Source organism: Triticum urartu, chromosome 7A (genome assembly GCF_056163025.1).
Source record: "Triticum urartu cultivar PI428250 chromosome 7A, HENAU_Tu73, whole genome shotgun sequence".
Lineage (NCBI taxonomy): Eukaryota > Viridiplantae > Streptophyta > Magnoliopsida > Poales > Poaceae > Triticum > Triticum urartu.
The window spans coordinates 505042250-505062932 of NC_141879.1; the positions used below are offsets into that span (position 1 = coordinate 505042250).

Here is a 20683-nt window from a genome sequence, read left to right on the forward strand (position 1 = left end):
TAGTGTCAAATTACTATTTTTTGCGAGGCAGTACTATTCACCTAACTTTCGAATTTGTCTTTTTTGAATCTATAAATGTACATCGAGTTTTAAGCTGATTTTTTCCAGAGCTGTAGATATACCTCACATGAATGTTGTGAAACAATTTTAGATTTTTTGTAAAATGTCTAAATATAATTTTTTGGGCTTGAATGCGTGCAAGTCTTCCCCGCATAGACCTGGCCATGGGCAGCCCGGCCCGGACGGCCTGACCCGACCCGACCCGAAAATCCTGGGTCGGGCTGAGCCCGAACATGCCATTGGACGGGGCTCGGGCCTGAAAATCAAGCCTGATGGGCAGATCGGTCCAGGCTCAGAACTGTGAAAAATGGATTTTTAGCCATGGTCGGGCCGGGCCGAACGGGCCGTGTCGGGCTTTTCCGGGCTCGGATCCGATTTAGTAGGCCCGGTGGTCGGGCCGGGCCGGGCTTGGGCCTGGGTTTTCAGCACCGGGCTTTTTTTGGCCCGGCCTGAGATATGCTAGGCCCAAACTCGGTAAGTCCTGCCCCGACTCTCTGTCCAGCTCCCGCTCTTATCCCCTCTCCGCCATCCCGCCACCCCCGCCCACCGGCCCGCGGCGCCGGCTGTGCTTGCTGGCCGCACCGCGCCCGAGCCCGAAGCCGCCACCGCTGCAACTAGTCCACGCCGCCACCGCTCGACGGCTGAATCGAGGCTCCAGCTCTAGGTCAGGGGACGCCGCCCCCCACCACTCCAGTCCGAGGTTTCCGGGGGACGCGCCGACGTCGCCCGATTTCAGGGCTTGGCGACGCCGCCATTGGCCGAGTCCAAGACTCCAGAGGTAGCCGCCGTTGTGCGTTGTCGGTCCCCATTTTTCTCATGCCTCCACCTATGAACTATGATGCTTTTGCTGTCCTGTACAGCTCTGTGGATATGGATATCCTGTCTGTTCACTTCCTCGATTACTAGTCGCCGAAGTATGACTGTATAAGGTTATTTTGCTAATTTGGTACTGAAATATTGATGCATCGATGCCTTCGTGCTTGCTGGCTACTTGGCTGTACGTGAGCCATATTTCTGTGCTTGTATGCTGGACGCAGGCATAGGCGCGTAGTTTTGTTTGTCAAACTGTCACTTGCTGCTACTGTTGGTTGGTGCTTGTTATTTTGGCAGTATGGTGTATTCTTTTGTACATATGTGCCATATTATTCGTTGAGATGCAAATACTGATTACTCTGCGATGTCTTTCTACATGTTTCTATCTATTGACTGCAGTATTTAGATTTATTGCTAAATACTCCCTCCATCCCATAATATAAGAGCGTTTTTTACACTAATATAATTCGTGTAAAAAACGCTCTTAATTAGTGTAAAAAACGCTCTTATATTATGGGTATATTAGTGTAAAAAACGCTCTTATATTATGGGATGGAGGGAGTATATATTATTTTATGGCTTAAAAACCAGACATTGAATCGGTGAAAACCTGAACCAAAGGCCTAACCGGTTTGATCACCGGTCAGGTTTTTAAAACTACGCCCAAACTTCTCCTCTGCCCGCTTCGAGGTGACAGAAGCGGTGGGCGGCAGGGACGGAGTGGACGGCGTTGGCGCAACCAAACTGGAGGAGACCTCCAGCCTCAAAGACCTGCCATGGAGCCGGGTTGAAACCCTAGCCTCCAAGCGCAAGGGCGATGACTCGACGCCTCCAAGCCAGGGAACCTTGTTCGGCCCCGTCTCCGGATGCCTCCGCCGGTGCCAGCGAAGGCGAAGTCAATGTCCGGCTTCGTCCACCCCCCATCTCCGGTGGGTCTCCGATCTGGGATTGCATTTACTCGTAGTGCATGAGTATGAAGTCCAGAATTGTTGTCCGACAGTTGGTTTGATGATGTACATCAGTACATGGTCAGCAGGTTGTTCAGGATAGCGATGCTGCATTTCCACAGTAGCTCAACCATAGTATTTATTTTTATGGTTTGATCATTGCTAGTATTTGTTTCTAGTAGTGTCTTTAGACTCTAAAAACTATTATGTCATTAATGTATGTTGAAACACTTAATTGCTGACATGCGTTGAATGCATGCTAATTATCCTCTTGAGGAGAGTTTGCTTTGCTGATATTGATCTCACGCATCTGTATCAATCTGATTGTTTGTATGTGCTCCTCGGATTGTAAGAATTTAGAAACCTTCATTCCATTATCTTGGTAGTCAAAAATCATTTACGTGATCACCATACCAAGTTGTCACACCCAATTTTTTGTTTTCTATTGTCCTAAGTAGCCCTGCACTTCCAAAATGCTTGGCTTCTGAATGTATTACTCATTTGGCCCCTTAATGAATTTAACAGATCCATTTGCTCATTTGGCTTTTTTGAATGAACTGTGTTGCTTTATAGAAGCCTCTCATGCTTGTTTAAGTTGAGACAATATTTTCATGCTGGGAATTTTACCTTTTTATTTATATGTGGTAAGTGATCACTTCCATTTCCAGATTCCCCACTTCAGGCCTACTGAATACAAAAGAGCAAGGTTGTCTAGGAACCACAGGGCTGTGAACCGTCCCTGTGGTGGAGTGCTCTCTGAAACTGCAGCGAGAGGAAGGTAAGTAAACCTATTGTTTATACAACATGGATTAATTGACCATGCCTAGAGATATGACTTATGAGAGAAAGGTAAGCAAACCTAGAGTTATGAGTTATCTAAGAGGAATATCACTTGTTATTGCTTCCTGCAAATAGAATTAGCTTCTTCTTCATACTTTAGTTATCAAATCTGAACTGGAGTGTGCTCTCTCTCTCTCTCTCTCTCTCTCTCTCTCTCTCACTCATAGTATCTATGATCTATCTACAACGCCTCATACTTTATCAAATCTGAACTGGAAGATATCATGTTGCAGTTTGTGTATCTAAAAGTCTAGCTAAATCCGCACTTCCTCTCCATTTTGCAGTCAGAAGGAGGGCATGTCCGCGAGGGTGCCGTAGCTTACATCAGTTTGCGTGTGCTTTACGGCGGAAAGGCTGCATATTTATTGGCTGCATTTTTTTCATCTCCAAACTCCAAATTCTAATGCTCTCAGCGTCTAAGCCTATTCTCGCCCCGACTTCCCTTACTGCCATGGCGATTCGGCTACCGCCACATGCACCAACCCATTATGCCCTGCCTCACCGGCGGACACCGCCATTCCGCTCCATCGCGCGAGCGGCTCCTTCTCCTTCCACCACCTCAACGGCAGTCTCGTTGCCGCCATCTCCCAAGAAGGTCTAGTCTCCACTTGTTACCTTTCTCTCTGACAGCGTCAAGAACCTGACTTTCTGTTTTTTACTGTGAAGGTTCTTGTGCCCATTGCCATGGGCACGGAAGAAATGGAGGCAGTCATCCTAGCCGGTGTCCTCAGGCGAGCGGGCGCTGACGTAACACTGGCCTCTGTGGAGGACGGCCTCGAGGTTGAGGCTTCCTATGGGACGCGCATCATCGCAGACAAGTCCATTGCAGCATGTGCCAACCAGGAGTTCGACCTTGTGGCTCTCCCGGTAACCCACCTCTCTTATTATTATTATTATTATTATTATTATTTTCGTTATGTTTATAAAAGGAGCAAGAGCTTCTTATTTTCATTGCTGAAAAACGACAAAACAGGAGATAGACAGTTTTGTTGGCACCAACATCGCTGTGCTGGTATCCTGAAATTTTGGCCTGATGCAACACCATTTTTGCCACTACTAATTGGCCCCAGCCAGCCTAAAAAACTAGAATCTTAGAACTCCCAACATAACGAGCAGGACAGCCTCAACATCTTACAGCCAAGTCAACGCGGCGACTCTTTCTGACAACCCACCAAATTTTTATTACAAAAAAATCTGCTCCAGCTTTTCAAGCTTCAGTGAAACGTCACCAACAATTTCAGACATTACCAATGTGCAGCACTGTAGGTCTCTACCCCCCCCCCCCCCCCCCCTCCTGGACTTTTATTAAAGACCACAGTTGTCGTGTGCGGTACCAGCGGATCTCCTCGCCATTGTTTATTTTGAAGAATTCGCTTCTGAAGAACAGCCCAATCCGACCATAGGTTAGCCATCATCAAAATAACTGGTTGGATCAGTGGGAGTAATACTATTGGAACTTGCACTGTTCGTACATTTCCATAAAGACCAAACTAAAGCCGAAATCTTAGAAGCAATAACCTGACGGTCCGTAATAGGACATTATCCAACTACAAAGTTTTTTTTCTTCGAATACACAGGAGGGCTGTGCATCATACTATCATTATATTAAGAAGAAAAAGAAGGGGTAAGAACCCTTACAAGATAGCCACCCACCTACAGACCTTAGGTTACATATGCGCTTTTCTTAAAACAAACACCGACCTCGGCCAGCCACTAGGACCCTCCTGGCGCACTGGCCACGAGGTAAGAAATACCATGGACCCTGGCTAAACCCCAAAGAAACATTGTCTTCCTTAGCAAGCAAAAGCACTCCAGCTACCCGCAAAAAAAGAGCGCTCCAACTAAGTTGGGGAGAAAACCATAAAAAACGCAGTGGTTCCAGTGCTTCCAAATGATCCACGCCTCCAGGTTAACGAGGGAATTGAGTCCTTTTTGAGCCTCAACATCAACAGCCTTACTTTACCTTGTCCACCAGTCATCAAAAGAAGGTGTCCTCCAGCTGCTGGGTAAGGACCTGCGGACCAACCGATCAAAGCCAGCCGGACCAGAAATGTCTGGCAAAGACACATGTAAGCAGCAGGTGCTGGATGGTTTCATCCTCCTGACCACAAAGTTGGCAACTGGTGGCGTGGGGTAAACCCTGTCATGCAAGACGGTGATCAGTCCAACACTTGCTGCATTAGCCACATGAAAAAATGACATCTGCCAGGTGCCCATGTCCTCCAGATGCGAGCCCAAGGTCCAAAAAGGTTAGCTCCCTGGAAAAAACCTCTAGGACGACCTAGCCAAATACTGTCCAGAGGCCGTGATTTCCAGGTATGGGAGCCCTCGAATCCTGGTTGCAGCACAATGTCTGATAGAAGATCCCAAAGCTCGAAATATTCTCCAATAACAGTAACCGCCAAACCACCTTGAATGTCTTATACCCAAGTATGATCAGTCAAGGCCTCCATGACTGTTCTCTTGTTGGCCCTTCGCTTGGGCACCAAACCAAATATATGTGGAGCGAGGTCAGCAATTCATTGCCCATGAACCCATGTATCCGTCCAGAACAAAGTGTGTGCTCCCCCGACCTCAGAAACCACCACTATAGAAAAGAAGGCTTGCAGAGATTGAGCAACATGAGTGGGGAAGACGGGGTCTGTTTTTCTTGTAACCAGAGCCATATCCTGAGAGCACACCCCAGGTACTGAAGATTAAATATACCGAGACCCCCCTAGCTCAAGAGGGCGACATGGCTTAGTCCACGCGACCAAACGATGGCCGCTGTTATCATCCTCCCCCCCTCCACAGAAAACCTCGTCGTATCTTGCCGAATCCAACTATAAAGATCATCAAAGCTACTAGGATACATGTTAGTATGGAAAGAACAATTAAAAATATTCCAACAATAATTAGCTAGAGAATGGTAGAAAAGAAGGTGGTTAACCGACTCAGATCTACCACAATACATACAGTTATCAGTCCTTTTCTTGCCCCTATGCAACAGATAATCCTTACTGAGTTTGCTATTACGAGAAGCCAGACCAAGGAAAACCTTGATCCTAGGAGGAATTTTACTGAACCACATTCTTTTTAAGGCCAAGAAACCTGAGCAGCTTTAAGTGTAAGTTAAAGGGAACGAACTGTAAACTTGCCATTCTTCTCCAAAGTCCAATGCCATCTATGCTCCTCCTCCAACAAAACCTCCGTACTACATAACTGACTTAAAGAACTCCAAAGAACAATCTTCTTTTCCCAAAGGTTTCTCCTAAATGTGATACAACCAAAAACCCTGAGTGAAAACTCCAACTACTGTCCAATTCGTACTAAAGGCAAGATTGTGCAACCGAGCAAACTGAACCGCTAATGGCTTATCTCCTATTCAGTGATCTTCCCCAAACCGAACAGCTTATTGCATTAAGCAGCAGAAACTTATGGAGCATTTAGAGCAACTCCAACACAGCGACCCAAACGGACACGCAATGTGTCCGTCTTTTGTCCGTTTGGGCCGGCTAGGCGGACACCAATGTCCGGTCGTGTCCACCGACCCATACTTGCGCCCGACGCGCCGGGATGTATTTTAGATTTTGGACGGATTTTCGTATTAAAAATATATACATTGCCGCAAAAGTCCAGTCGTACATTAAATTAAAACTAAAGAACATAAGCTTCAACCAAGATCTAGTAGCCGTCGCCGTTGTCCTCGTCGGTGAGGTCGATGAAGATCGGAGGCGACCATGGATAAGGCCACGGTACTGCCGCCGGCGCATGCGGTGGCGCAGCGGGCGCCTCCTCCTCCTCCTGCTGCTGCTGCACCTGTTGCTCCTGCTCCGCCTCCTGCTGCTGCGGACCTCCAGGTCCACGTCCACCCACTTGGGTGTGCACGGGACTGTGGCCGTCCACGACCACGACTGCCCCAGCAATGGCCTTGGCTCCTGCCCCGCCTCTTGCTCCGCCTCTGACTTGGGAGCGGGCGGGGGCATGGGCGGGGGCGCGGTGAGCCGGTGACCTGTACTCCGACGGATTCGGCCAGCGCTAGTGACAAGCCAGGCCACAAGGTGATTTCGTCGAGCTGGGAGTCCTCGAGGGCCTTCCTGTAGGCCTCGTCGGTCTCCTACTCCTGCTCGGCCGCCTCCTCCTTAACCGCCAACGATGACGGGGGACTAGGAGCACGCGCCCAAGCAGCGAAGAAAGACCGGTGACGCAGGTCCTGCTCATCGACGAACCAGGTGTCCAGAACGGCTAGTCGACAGCATACGCCGGGTCGTGACGGAGGTCGTCGGGGAGCTGAGGTCGGTGGCGGCTGCGGATCTCGGCCTTGCGTGCGCGGCCGGGCTTTGTAACGGCTGGCACTGGAACTCTCTCTGGGATCAGATGCCACATGCCAGCCGTTTGGTAGGTGGACGCCAGGCCATGGCATGCGGATGGCCCACTCCTAGTACCGTTGGAACTGCTCGACGGGCATGTAGACCCGTTCCCGCCCCTGGGGCGTCACAATGAACGTTGCCGCGCGGCGGCGCCGCCCCGAGGAGGAGCCGGCCTCATGGTCGTGCTTCCCGGCCCTCCTAGGGATCCACTTTCATGGCATTTTGCGCCGGCAAGCCAGGCGGTGGTGGCTATGGTTTGACGGTCGAGCGGCTGGGGGGCAGAGTGAGGGAAAAAGGACCTGCTTCTGGCTGTTGGTTGGTTGGCACGTGAGCCCGGGGCGGATACCGAGTGGATGGGTGGCGTGTGCTGTCCGTGTGGATGCAAACCGGTCCAAATTTGGGGCGGATTTGCGTCTGCATGGACAGCAGACGAACAAGAATTGGATTTGCGTCCATGCGTTGGGCCGTGATTTCTGCCCATGCGGACCCAAACGGACAAGAACGGACGAAATGCGTCCTTCCATTGGAGTTGCCCTTATAGCCTCTCTTTGGGAGAGCATTCAAATATTTCTCAACACTTCTCTTTGATACTGCAATGTTTCTAAACTGTTTCATCATATTTTTCCCTTTTCGTGCTGACTGCAACATGTCATCTCTTCGTTGACACTCACTTGACCTGTGTTGTTTTATCTGTGTTACAAACTGGCAGTATCTAAAATCTAATCTTCGATTGTTGGGGCGATGTGTTCAGGGAGGAATGCCTGGTTCAGTGCGGTTGAGAGATAACGAGATCCTTCAGAGAATTATGGTTAGACAAGCTGAAGAGAAAAGATTGTATGGTGCTATATGTGCTGCACCAGCTGTTGTTCTCATGCCCTGGGGTCTTCACAAGGGAAGAAAGGTGGCCATTTTGCTACATAACTAGATTTAGTCGATCAAGATCTGGCCTTCTTTAGTTGACATTGAACCCTTATTCCTTTTTTGCAAGATCACCTGTCACCCGTCGTTCATAGGAGATCTTCCAACATTCCGAGCTGTCGAGTCAAATGTTCAGGTTTCAGGAGAGCTCACTACTAGTCGTGGTCCTGGGACAGCATTTCAGTTCGCTTTATCATTTGTCGAGCAGTTGTTTGGGCCTCATGCTGTTGAAGATGTGCACAGTACTTTGGTTTGTCAAAATAAACTTTGCACATCTTTGTTTTGTATCATGCCTTTTAGCCGACTAGATTATTTCTTGTAAATTTAGTTCATGTATTGTTAAACTTTTATGAGTAGTGTACTAGTGTACCTGCAATTCTGATTGTTGTTTTTATTCTAGGAAGTGTATTTTATCCTTTAGTTGCTTATGCTAGCAAAAACAATTTAAGGAAGAATTCTAGCAAGTTTCTAGATTATGTTTTTTTGCTATAACTTTATGAGGTACAACTTCTTTCTTGCATTGTAACACCTGCTGACCACTCTGCGGTTGTTGTAAATTGCCCATGGATATCATAGATTGATGCCGGTCTTGAAAGAAGTACAGAAGTCAACAGAGTTGAGTGGCCTTTTGATCACAAACCTCAGGTCAGTTCATGTTTGATTATAATTTGTGCTAAATTATTAGCTCAAATAATGTGTTTTTTTACATGTAGAACCATCATTAACGTAAAATTTATGTCACAATAAATAGGATAATATGCTTATGCAAGTCTGATTTTTTTATTTTTCTGACAAAGGGTAACATGGCTTGCTTGACAAATGGATGCCTAAAGCATTTCTCGTAAAAACAATGGGATTGCGCGACACCAGAGTGAATACTTGCACTTTCTTTTGATCGTTATATTCAGCGATGCTTGCCTAAAGGTGCATGCTTGATTTAAGAAAGCTCAGTTTGGTTGTGTATGCCCTAGCATTCTATATGAATTATTATCTACCTATTGATTTCCCTTCATACACTGTCACTGTACGTGAAAACGCCCCATGCCATATTTCTATGCGAAACACATTCATGCTAGTCCATGTGAAAAATAAAGTTCATCTATCTGTCTAGTCATTACTTTCGGCTATGAGCATTGATGGGGAAAACGTTAGGAAAGGTGCAATCAGAGTGCAAGTTGCGTGGCATTGATTCTCGGATGGTTTGACTTCTGAAACAGGTTCTCATTCCAATTGCAAATGGGTCTGAGGAGATGGAGATCATAATGTTGGTGGATATTTTAAGACGGGCAAATATAAATGTGGTGTTGGCATCAGTTGACGAGTCCACAAATATTGTCGGGTCTCAAAGAATGAAGATTGTTGCTGATAAATGCATATTGGATGCTTCTGATTCAAAATATGATCTAATCATTATTCCTGTAAGCTGTTTTGCATTTCACGTTTTTATTTCCTATTCATAATGTAAGCTAATTTAGAGTTTGTGCTAGTAAAATATTTGTTTGACCATCAATATATATTGCAAACATTGACAATATTTGTGACATAGATAGCTACTAGAATACGAAAAAGTCCAGCTCAAGAAAAAATGGAAAAGAAATAAATTTACATGTGCATCTTTCATAGTATATATATGAGAATGTTGAGATCAAGACAGTTTGTAAAGAAATAAACTTACATGTACATTTTTCATAGTTATGCTTGCGCGTTTCTATGACAAATATGTGTGCTCTGCAACATGAAGTTATATATATGTTCATCATTCTTGTCTCATTCTTCTTAATTATGTCTTAAGGTGTAGCAAGTGTCCAGCTACCTATAATTCAGGTGTTCATGTGTGTGCATTTGCATGTTGCACTGTCCTTTTGCTTGCTTGCTCTGCTAATATGTTTTGGTTGTTTTTGTCCAATATTCTTTTTCTGCAATGTTTTATTCCTTGATATTGTCCAGGGGGGACCTGCCGGAGCTGAGCGTCTTCACAGGTGTACAACTCTTAAGAAGCTACTCAAGGAACAGAGGCAAGCAAGCAGGATGTATGGTGGGATCTGTTACTCTCCATTGATATTGCAGAAGCAAGGTTTACTCCAGGTGATTTTTCGGACTAAAAACTCGTAGCATCTTATACTTCACTGAAATGGAAGTAAATTGATGTTGGAATTGTGTTACTCAGGATAAAACAGTGACTGCTCATCCTTCCATAGTCAATCAGCTCACTTGCCAGGTTATTGACCGATCAAAGGTCGTGATTGACGGAAATTTGATTACTGGGAAGGGACTCGGAACAGTCATGGACTTTTCCCTGGCCATTGTAAGAAAATTCTTTGGCCATGGGCGAGCGAAAGGTGTGGCAAATGGAATGGTTTTTGACTACCCCAAGAGCTGAAACACCTAGCATTTCTGCTACTACAGAGGCGCTGAATGTTTGGTTATGGTCTATGGATCTTGCTATAGCGATGCTCAAAATTTGAGGTGACTGTCTCTTGCGGAGATAGCATAATTTTATTCTGTTGCCGCCTTACTGGATAGCTGCAGACTGCAGTGAAATGTCCACTAAATATGTTCTGCACCGATGCGGCATCCTGGGCCTCAAGGACCGCACGCTCCATGTCCGATGGTGCGCAGGACCTCCCCAGCGGGCGGATCCAAGTATGGCAGCAGCGTCATGTGAGGCCTGCAAACATGACGAGTGGGCGCTGGACCCGTCGCGGGATAGCATGCGACAACATATAGGAACTATGTGAACTTGACAGGTTTATTTCAAGTGAATTGCAGAAAACCACCGCATTGAAGCTTAGGGTTGCAAAAAAGACTCTTTTACATTTTTGTGCCAGAAAACACTGATTTCACGCATAATTATTTGCAGAAAACACCAAACCTTCTGTTGGGGCATTTTAAGCACTATTATGACAGGTGGGGCCTGATTTTGGGGATGTGGTGTCACGGCCACGAGCTCACGCCATCTAACGGCGTGGCGGTCGCTACTGCTCCACGTGTGGGTAAAAACAGGTTCGATCCAGCTCTCTCCTCACTCTCGCCTCTGCCCCGCCCTCTCCTCACTCTGTTCTTCCTCCCTGGCGCCGCCAGACCGCCGACCGTCGTTCTGTTGCTCCCCGGTGCCATGGTGTCGTGGAGCGACGAGACCAGTGAGGATTCAGTCCTGAACATCTCCTCCTGCGATGGCATCATCAAGGTCGGTTGGTTAGGTACCTAGAGCTAGGGTTAGGGTTAGTGAATTGGGGATTTTTTCACTGAGCTCGATCTGAACCTAGCCTTTTCTTTGCTTGCTCCCGCAACTTCCAGCTACGATGCACGATCCAAATTTCAATGGTACTGATGCAGATGTGAATGTCTTGTGTGAACACGGTGAGCCGGTCGAACGCTTTGTAGCATTTGAAGGGATGCACACGGGCAGGGGGTTTCTTGGATGTGCTAAGAAGGTATGATTCACATCCTGTATAAAGGAAGCTGTTTGCTTAATGCTTTGTTTATCAAGCTCTTAAGATTTTTTTAGCTTGGTCTTTGTTTAGCCTGTTATGACATGCCTTGTCATTAGTGGATTTTTTGAACTTGTTCTGACCACACATTGTTTATTTTGGTCAGTGCTTACTCCTTTGTTTATCAAGTTGTTAAGTTTGGTTAAGTGCTTTGTCTTTGTTTAATTTGCTTTAGCCACTATGTTGGAGTGTGTTCTCATTAGTGGATGGTAGTCATTGTTTATTATAGTCAGTGCTTAATGACTTGTTTATCAGTGGGCATTGTTAATTTGTCTGCTGTATGGTAAGGAACCTGTGAGTGCTTAGTGACTTGTTAATTTGTCTGTTTAACAGTGCACATATTAGATACATGAACCTGTTGGTTTGATGGTCTTAGACAATTATTTATTCTTTTATTGTTTATAATACAGGAAGGTATAAACTGTGGAGTAGTTCAATGGATTGATTTTGAATGGCCAGACTCAATGGAGAAGGCATTGGCCAAGCTATGGGATATGTATGGGGAGACTAAGTCAGCTAGGACCAATGACAATCTAGAGAGTTCCTTTGCAATTCACAACCTGACAGAAGAGAAGAAGAAACTACAGGAGAACTATGACAGTTTGTATGCTGATGTGAATGCTCTTTTGGATGCCCAGCAGGAGAGGGGTGTGGATTTAACCAATCAAAAGGAGCAGAAGCAACATCTTGAAGTGAAGATTGCTGAGCTTGAAACTGTAGTTGGCAACTTGAAGGCAGAGTTGTCAAAGAAAGAGGAGAAGAAGAAACTATAGGAGAACTATGACAGTTTGTACATTGATGTGAATTCTCTCTTGGATGCCCAGGAGCAGAGGGGTGTGGAGTTAAACAATCAGAAGGAGCAAAAGGAATATGTTGATGTGAAGATTGTTGAGCTTGAGACTGTAGTGGGGAACTTGAAGGCAGAGCTGTCAAAGACAGAGGAGGAGGAGAAGAAGATGCTGCTAAACTATGAAACTCTGAAGAACCTGACATGTGCTCAAGCCAATGTGATTAGGAACTTGAAGTTCAATCATTTGAAGGAGGAGAGGCTCACAGAAGAGAGGCTTAAACCGCAGTATCACATTTCTGAGCTTCAAAAGTCTGAGGAAAAGATAAAGTTGAAGCTTCAGGGTATGAAGGCCATCTTAGATGAGTAGGGTGCCTTCTAGTATGATAATCATCTATCAGTTTCTAGATGATAATAATCTTTTTTAGTACTTTAGTATGAACTTATGACCCAAGTACTTCAGTGATGAATTTGTGATCTATGGTGTTAGATCCAGCAGTGTTGTAATCTAGATGATAATCATCTATTAAGTACTTTAGTATCTATTTCTGAACCTTTGTCTATGTATTTTGTGAGATCAGGTGTTGGATCTAACCTTGATGAACCTTTATGAATGTGAGTGCACTTTGATTGTCATGTTCTAAGTTAGTAAATTCTGTCATCTAGATTCATGGATTAACCTTGAGGGTCATTTCATCGATATATGGACAAGTTAACCATAGTGTCATCTTGAGCCTCATCTTGTTGACATATCGATGATTTGACCCTAGGGGTCATCTTGAGCCTCATCTTGTCGATATTGTAAGTGCATCTAGTGCCACCCCTAATTGGTTTTGGAGTATTGACGACAAACCTAGTTGAGGGACTAATGTGTTTGTGAGAATTGCAGGATAACACAGGTAGAAGTCCCTCATTGATTCAGTTTTCCTACTAGAGATGACCCCTAAAAATGTATGAAGACATTGAAGTCAAAGGTGGTATATGAAGATATTCACATTGAAGACTATGACAAGAGAAGACACCACATGAAGCCTATGGAGCTCGAAGACTTAGATCTTTCATAGTTCTTTTTTCTTTTGTGTTGAGTCATAGGAACCACCGTACTGTTAAGTGGGGTCCAAGAGACATTGTGGATTGCCAGTGAAGAAGTCTGTGAAGGTTTGGGAGTCTACCTTGAAGACTTACCAGAGTGATTGGGCGAGGTCTGTGTGACCTTAGCTCAAGGGGAATACGGTGAGGACTGGGTGTCCCGAGCTGCGTGTTCAGGACTGGGTGTCCGGGACTGTGTGTCCTAAGGTTTAAATACCTAGCCGCCCTAACCAGACGTACAGTTGTCACAGCAACTAGAACTGGTCCAACAAATCATTGTCTTCAGCGAGTCACTGGTTTCATCTTCCCTTCCCTTTACTTACTGTTACTCCTTGTGAAGTCATTGTATGTTCGCACTATCTTTTGTCTTCACTGAGTGACTACGTGTTCTGTGTGGCTTCACAATATCTTCCTATCTGATCCTTACTACATTGCTGCTATTAGTCATTATGCTTTCATTCTATTGAATACTTGACTATGGCTTGTCTAGTGTAGTCTACCTTCCGCTGCAGGGTAATAGGTTTATTTCTATCGTTTGTCTTCATAACTTTCACATTTTGAAGACTTTCATAAAAATTGCCTATTTACCCCCCTCTAGTCGATATAACGCATTTTCAATTGGTATCAGAGTAAGGTGCTCCCTTGTTCTGTGTGATTCGGTTTAACCACCTGGAGTTTTAGCTATGTCGACTGCAGGGATAATTAAAGTCTCCGCTGCGTGCCCCGCCTTCGATGGAACTGAATATCCCTACTGGAAGAATAAGATGCGCATGCATCTTGAAGCCATTGACGTCGACCTATGGTATGTCGTCAAGAACGGCGTTCCCAAGGCTGGAGAAGGTGTCACTTCTGCTGATGTCAAGAAGTTCGTTCAACTGGACTCTATTGCCAAGAATATCATCTGTGGTCATCTGACCAAAGGACAGTATGGCCGTGTGAGTGCTTTGGAAACATCTAAACTGGTCTGGGACTGGCTCTTCAAGGTCAATGAAGGCGTCTCAACCCAGAGAGATCAGAGAATCAGTGTCCTTCACAACCTCTTCAACCGCTTCAAGCGAAATGACAATGAGAATGTCTAGCTCACATTTGACCAACTCACTGACATCACAAATGAGCTTCAAGCCCTCGGCGCTACTGAGATCATCAAACATGAAGTCGTCAAGACACTACTGAGATCACTTGATAGTTCGTTTGACACCCTAGCCCTGATGATTCAAGAACGTCCTGATTTCAAGACACTCGATCCGTCTGACATACTTGAGAGGCTCAACACACATGAGTTTCAGCTTTCTGAGAAAAGAGATATCTACGGTCCAAACTATGGGCGAACTCGTGCCTTGAAGGCAAAAGCTGTCTCCTCATCTGAAGAAGAATCTGACAGCAGTTCGGATGATCCTGAAGACATTGGAAGGGAACTTGCTATGCTTGTGAAGAAGTTCCAAAAATTCACCAAGAAGAAAGGTTTCAGAAAGTCTTCCCGATCAAGCTCAAGGAATGATGAAGTTTCTGCTCACGACTATAAGAAGAAAACATGTCACAAGTGCAAGAAACCTGGCCACTTCATCTCTGAGTGTCCACAGTGGGACAATGAGAACAAAAGGAAGAAGAAGAGCAAGGAATATGACTCTGACGACAAGAAGAAGAAGAAATACTCAAAGTCTTCTTCCAAGTCTTCCTCAAAGTCTTCATCACACAAGAAGAGCTCATCTGGCAAGGCACGTGCGTTTGTTGGCAAGGAAATGGATTCAGAGGAGGAGTCCGCTTCTGAGGAGGCGGAAGTGGAGTCTGAGGAGGAGTCCGATTCAGGCGTCGCAAGTATGGCTACAACATACGTTGCCAAGTCCATCTTCAACACTGAAGACAATGACTTCATCAGCGACACCGATGCAAATGACAAGGACTACTCCGCTTCTACCTACTGCTTCATGGCACGCGGTGTCAAGGTAAACACACGCACTACTCACTATCAAACATCTAGTGACGATGACTCTGATTGTGGTTCAAAACCCAGCTACAAAACACTTGCTAAAATTGCAACTGAACAACAGAAAGCTATGGAACATATTCAAAAACTGTTAGACAGAAGCGATGATCTGTTAGGTGCTGAAATGACTCGATCTGAATCCTTAATTGAAGACATAAAAAATCTTCACGTTAAGTATGAGAAACTTGAAAGTCGTCATGGAACTCTCTCAACAACTCATGAAAAGCTTTCCTATGATTATCTTCAAAGGAAGTAAGATCTTGAGAAATTGAGAGCGGCTCATGAAGATCTGCAAAAGGAAAACGAGTCACTTCGCGCCAAACAGATCAGTTCCGCTCAGGAAGGATTTGAACCACCATGTCTTAAATGCATTGAGCGTGATAATGCCACTTCTGTTGCTGAATATTCTACTGCTACTACTGTTGCAATATCTTCAACTGTTGATGTGGTAACTAACCCCTCTGCTGAGGATACCACTGCTATTGCTGATGAGAATGCTAGGTTGAAGACATTGCTTGAAACAGGGATGTACAAAAGTCTTAAAGGGCATCAGACACTATGTGATGTCCTCAAAAAGCAGATTCTGAACCAAAACCCAAGGAAAGAGGGTGTTGGGTTCGTAAGGAAAATGAATGCTGATGGCTCTTACTGGAAATCTGAGCAGTACCCCAAAACCACGTGGGTTGCTGCAAAGGAACCTTCAGCAGATCCATCCAATCTATCTGGCTTCACTTGTACTAACCCCGTTATCATTGATGAATCCCTTGATGCAAACTATAAACTGTTTAAGAATCAGAATGGTGAAGTGTTTGCCAGGTACATTGGTACTAACTGCAGGAATGGACCGCCTATGAAGAAGATCTGGGTTTCGAAAAGGTGTCTGGAGAATCTTCCTGTAAATGTCATCATGACACCTCACGTGAAGAAGACAAACCTCAGACCAAAGGCTTCATACGGTCCAAAGGCTTCATACAGACAGAGAACTCACCCGAGTCGCACTAACGCAAATGTTTTGCAGGGAAACCATACTCAGGCATATGAATATGAGAGCGGTTCATCAAACCGCCATGTTCATAAGACCAAGAACTATTCTGCTTATTCTTATGAGTACTATTGTCCGCCTGCAAGATTGTTTGCTAGGGCTCCAAAGCCAAAATTCTCAGATGCTGCACTTAGACTTATTGCTTCTCAGCCATCCTTGAAGATGTGGGTGGCTAAGAAAGCTTAACTCTCTTTTGCAGGGAAAGGTCTCCAGCAGAAAACCAAAATCGTCTGACGCCATTGCTAGGGACCTTAAACATCTTGTAGGGCACAAGATTAAATGCCCGAATGATCTTACTATGTACTTCGTTCCTGAATCGCTTGCTACTCTCCCTATTAGTCCTAACCTGGATCTAAGCTTTCATAACCCATTGGTTCGACAAATGTTTTTGCTTCATAATGCTCTTGGTGAAGCCTATCCCCCTAACTGCACTGTAGGTACGACACCAGCGTCTTCAGAATGGATTATTGATAGTGGGTGTACAAATCACATGACTGGCAAAAGAAGCCTTCTTATGGACTCAACCTTACGTCCATCCGACAAGAGCCACATCACATTTGCTGACACTGGTAAAAGTAAGGTATTGGGTCTAGGTAGAGTTGCAATCTCAAGGGATCAACACATGGATAAAGTCATGCTTGTTGAATCCCTTGGCTTCAACTTAATGCCTGTCTCAATGCTTTGCGATTTGATATTATCGTAATATTTGGAAAATATCGTTGCCTTGTACTAATGAAATCTGACAAGTCTCTAGTGTTTGAAGGGTATCGAAAAGATGATCTGTACGTAGTAGATTTCTCAGCAGGACCACAGCTTGCCGTATGTCTTCTAGCAAAAGCTTCAGAATGCTGGCTCTGGCATCGGAGGCTTGGGCATGCTGGCATGAGGAACCTCCACACCCTAGCAAAGAAGAAGCATGTCATAGGCATCGAGGGCATCAAGTTCAAGAAAGATCACTTATGCGGTGCCTGTGAAGCAGGGAAGATGACGAGGGCCAAACATCCCTCGAAGACAATCATGACCACTACTCGACCCTTCGAACTGCTTCACATGGATCTTTTCGGTCCCACTCATTACTCAACTCTTACTACTACTGCTTGCCTCTATGGCTTCGTTATTGTTGATGATTATTCTAGATATATACTTGGGTGCACATAATCCTTTACAAGACTGAAGTGCAGGATGTCTTCAGACGCTTCGCCAATCGAGCTATGAACAATTATGGCGTCAAGATAAAGCACATCAGAAGTGACAATGGCACTGAATTCAAGAACACTGGCCTTGATACATATCTTGATACCTTGGGCATCACACATGAATTCTCAGCCCCGTACACGCCATAGCAGAATGGCGTCGTCGAACGCAAGAACAGAACACTCATTGAGATGGCCAGAACGATGCTAGATGAATACAAGACCCTAAGAAAATTCTGGCCTGAAGCCATTGATACTGCATGCCATACAATCAATCGTGTTTATCTTCACAAGCTTCTGAACAAGACATCTTATGAGCTCCTTACTGGCAAGAAGCCAAATGTCAGTTACTTCAGAGTATTTGGCTTAAGGTGCTGGATCAAGGACCCACATCACACCTCAAAGTTTGCACCAAAAGCACATGAGGGTTTTATGCTTGGATACGGAAAGGATTCACTCTCCTACAGAGTCTTCAATCTCTTTCATTACAAAGTGGTTGAAACAGTGGATGTGCGGTTCGATGAGACCAATGGTTCACAAAGAGAGCAACTGCCAAATGTGCTAGATGAAGTTCCATCCAGTGAATCAATCAAGCTGATGGGAACTGGAGAAATTATACCTTCTGAAGCTCATCCTGAAGAAGAACTTATCATCTCAGCACCTAATCAACATGAAGACAATGCTCAGCCTGAAGACATTCCTTCTAACAACGACAATGATCAGCAAGAGCAAAGCCTTCGCCCTGTACATCCTCGCGTTGCCAATGAAGTGCAGATTGAAAGAATAATTGATAGCATCAATGCACCCGGTCCACTCACTCGTTCAAGGGCAACTCAGCTAGCAAATTTCTGTGGGCACTTCGCATTCGTCTCAATATCATAACCCAAGAAAGTTGAAGAAGCCTTCATGGAACCTGAATGGATTCAAGCTATGCAAGAAGAGCTTCAACAGTTTGAGCTGAATAATGTATGGGAACTAGTTAAGCGTCCTGATCCACGGAAGCACAATATAATAGGCACCAAATGGATATACCGCAACAAGCAAGATGAGCATGGTCAAGTTGTCAGAAACAAAGCTCGTCTCATTGCTCAAGGATATACTCAAGTGGAAGGCATTGACTTCGATGAAACATTTGCTCCTGTGGCTAGACTTGAAGCCATATGCATACTGCTGGCCTATGCAAATCATCATAACATACTTCTATATCAAATGGATGTGAAGAGTGCTTTTCTCAATGGCAAGATTGAAGAAGAAGTGTATGTTGCGCAACCGTCTGGCTTTGAAGATCCAAAACATCCTGACATGGTATACAAGCTCAACAAGGCACTGTATGGCCTCAAACAGGCCCCTCGGTCCTGGTATGACACACTCAAATACTTCCTGAAGAGCAAAGGCTTCATACCTGGTTCCCTAGACCACACTCTCTTGACGAAGACATATGATGGTGAACTGTTTGTGTGCCAAATATATGTGGATGACATTATCTTCGGCTGCACCAATCAGAAGTACAGTGAAGAGTTTGGATATATGATGCAAGAGCAATATCAGATGTCCATGATGGGAGAGCTGAAGTTCTTCCTCGGTCTTCAAATATGACAACAACGCAACGGCATCTTCATATCTCAAGAGAAGTATCTCAAAGATTGCCTGAAGAAGTTCGGTATGCAAGACTGCAAAGGCTTCACAACACCAATGCCAGCCAAACATCATCTGGGTCCCGACGACAATGGTAAAGAGTTCGAGCAAAAGGTATACCGCTCCATAATTGGTTCCTTACTTTATCTATGTGCATCTAGGTCAGATATTATGCTTAGTGTTTGCATGTGTGCTCGATTTCAAGCGGCACCAAAGGAGTCGCATCACTTAGCTGTGAAGCGAATTCTTCGATATTTGGCTCACACCCCAACTCTAGGATTATGGTATCCAAAGGGCTCAGAGTTTGATCTGGTTGGATTCTCGGATGCTGATTATGCTGGTGACAAAGTTGATCGCAAGTCTACATCAGGCACATGTCACTTTCTGGGACGATCACTTGTATGTTGGTCTTCAAAGAAGCAGAACTGTGTATCTCTCTCCACTGCTGAATCTGAATACATTGCTGCTGGATCTTGCTGCGCTCAGCTTCTGTGGATGAAGCAAACGCTCAAGGACTATGGCATTCATCTGAAGCAAGTACCACTTTACTACAACAACGAAAGCGCCATTAAGATCGCCAACAACCCAGTTCAACACTGGAAGACAAAGCACATTGAAATTCGTAATCACTTTCTCAGAGATCATGTTGTGAAGGAAGATATTGATATCATACACGTCAACACTGAAGAGCAATTGGCAGATATCTTCACCAAGCCCTTGGATGAGAAGAGATTTTGCAAGTTACGGTGTGAGCTAAATATCCTGGAATCCTCAAATGTCCTGTGATCAGGCACACATCCTAACCCTTATGCATATTGATGACTTAGATGTGCAACACACGAAGTAAAGTATATCTTCAATCAATGAAGACATACATTCTAAGTGTGAATACATTAATGTGGAATTTGACTTCGGAGCGCCACGATAATTGTGCGTCGTGTCTGGGTTTAATACTTCCTATACGGTGGGTAACGCCACCACCAGACGTTCTATTTTGAAGTGTTTCACTCATGGCGTTACATTTGCTATGTCTTCACATTTGGTTTGACTTCGATCTCAACATATCTTCATGATTAGCTTCACTATGTTGATTATATATATATATATATATTAGTGTTCTGTTCTCTACAGCATTCACTTATAGCTATGTCTTCATTGTTGAATCTTTTGAACTAAGTGAATGTGATCGGACCCTAACCTCTCTATGCTTTCTATCTCAAATTCTATCTCTCCAAATCATATGCATTCTATTGAAATTGTCGAATGTCTTCCCTGCGTACTTGTCAGCAGAAAATACAGAGACAACCATTAAGTCCGTTTTCAATGCTCATTCCTCCACATGAAACCCGGAGAAGTAGGAACGACCACCCGACAATCAAGGCGTGCGTGGGACGTGGAACAAACCCCAAAATTCCGCATAATGGCCACGTGTTTCTCAGATGCGAATCGCCAGGGGCACCTGTGTAATAGCGCAGTGCCGCCCATGTACCTATAAGTACACACTTCACCGCGGTCATTATCTCTTCTTCCACTCT

At 44.9% G+C, this 20683-nt stretch overlaps 2 protein-coding genes across 4 annotated transcripts; both read left to right on the forward strand.

Annotated features, from left to right (window-relative positions):
- Nucleotides 1-572: 572 nt before the first annotated feature.
- LOC125525495 (protein DJ-1 homolog C) lies at nucleotides 573-10393 on the forward strand. 2 transcript variants are annotated; one of them, XM_048690494.2, is made up of 11 exons: nucleotides 573-838; nucleotides 1521-1802; nucleotides 2489-2598; nucleotides 2945-3255; nucleotides 3327-3527; nucleotides 7761-7910; nucleotides 7998-8177; nucleotides 8504-8572; nucleotides 9145-9345; nucleotides 9875-10012; nucleotides 10095-10393. In XM_048690494.2, the coding sequence occupies exons 4-11, from the start codon at nucleotides 3064-3066 to the stop codon at nucleotides 10305-10307; spliced, it is 1344 nt and encodes a 447-aa protein (XP_048546451.1). In that variant the 5' UTR covers nucleotides 573-838; nucleotides 1521-1802; nucleotides 2489-2598; nucleotides 2945-3063; the 3' UTR covers nucleotides 10308-10393. The 2 variants fall into 2 exon arrangements, with proteins under 2 accessions (XP_048546451.1, XP_048546452.1); XM_048690495.2 differs by lacking the exon at nucleotides 1521-1802.
- An 83-nt stretch (nucleotides 10394-10476) lies between these two features.
- Nucleotides 10477-12768, forward strand: LOC147960162 (uncharacterized). Of its 2 annotated transcripts, XM_087531407.1 has the most exons (5): nucleotides 10477-10674; nucleotides 10788-10930; nucleotides 11009-11114; nucleotides 11218-11361; nucleotides 11829-12768. In XM_087531407.1, the coding sequence occupies exons 2-5, from the start codon at nucleotides 10854-10856 to the stop codon at nucleotides 12189-12191; spliced, it is 690 nt and encodes a 229-aa protein (XP_087387533.1). In that variant the 5' UTR covers nucleotides 10477-10674; nucleotides 10788-10853; the 3' UTR covers nucleotides 12192-12768. The 2 variants fall into 2 exon arrangements, with proteins under 2 accessions (XP_087387533.1, XP_087387534.1); XM_087531408.1 differs by lacking the exons at nucleotides 10477-10674; nucleotides 10788-10930 and having other exon boundaries at nucleotides 11003-11114; nucleotides 11225-11361.
- Nucleotides 12769-20683: the final 7915 nt, after the last annotated feature.

Excerpts from the sequence above, each read along its gene's own strand:
- LOC125525495 (XM_048690494.2), top strand. The coding sequence starts at position 3,064 with ATGCTCTCAGCGTCTAAGCCTATTCTCGCCCCGACTTCCCTTACTGCC. Across the intron at positions 3,256-3,326 it reads TGCCGCCATCTCCCAAGAAG|GTTCTTGTGCCCATTGCCAT; the intron begins GTCTAGTCTCCA and ends TTTACTGTGAAG. Across the intron at positions 3,528-7,760 it reads TCGACCTTGTGGCTCTCCCG|GGAGGAATGCCTGGTTCAGT; the intron begins GTAACCCACCTC and ends CGATGTGTTCAG.
- LOC147960162 (XM_087531407.1), top strand. The coding sequence starts at position 10,854 with ATGTGGTGTCACGGCCACGAGCTCACGCCATCTAACGGCGTGGCGGTC. Across the intron at positions 10,931-11,008 it reads CCACGTGTGGGTAAAAACAG|ACCGCCGACCGTCGTTCTGT; the intron begins GTTCGATCCAGC and ends TGGCGCCGCCAG. Across the intron at positions 11,115-11,217 it reads CCTGCGATGGCATCATCAAG|CTTCCAGCTACGATGCACGA; the intron begins GTCGGTTGGTTA and ends TTGCTCCCGCAA.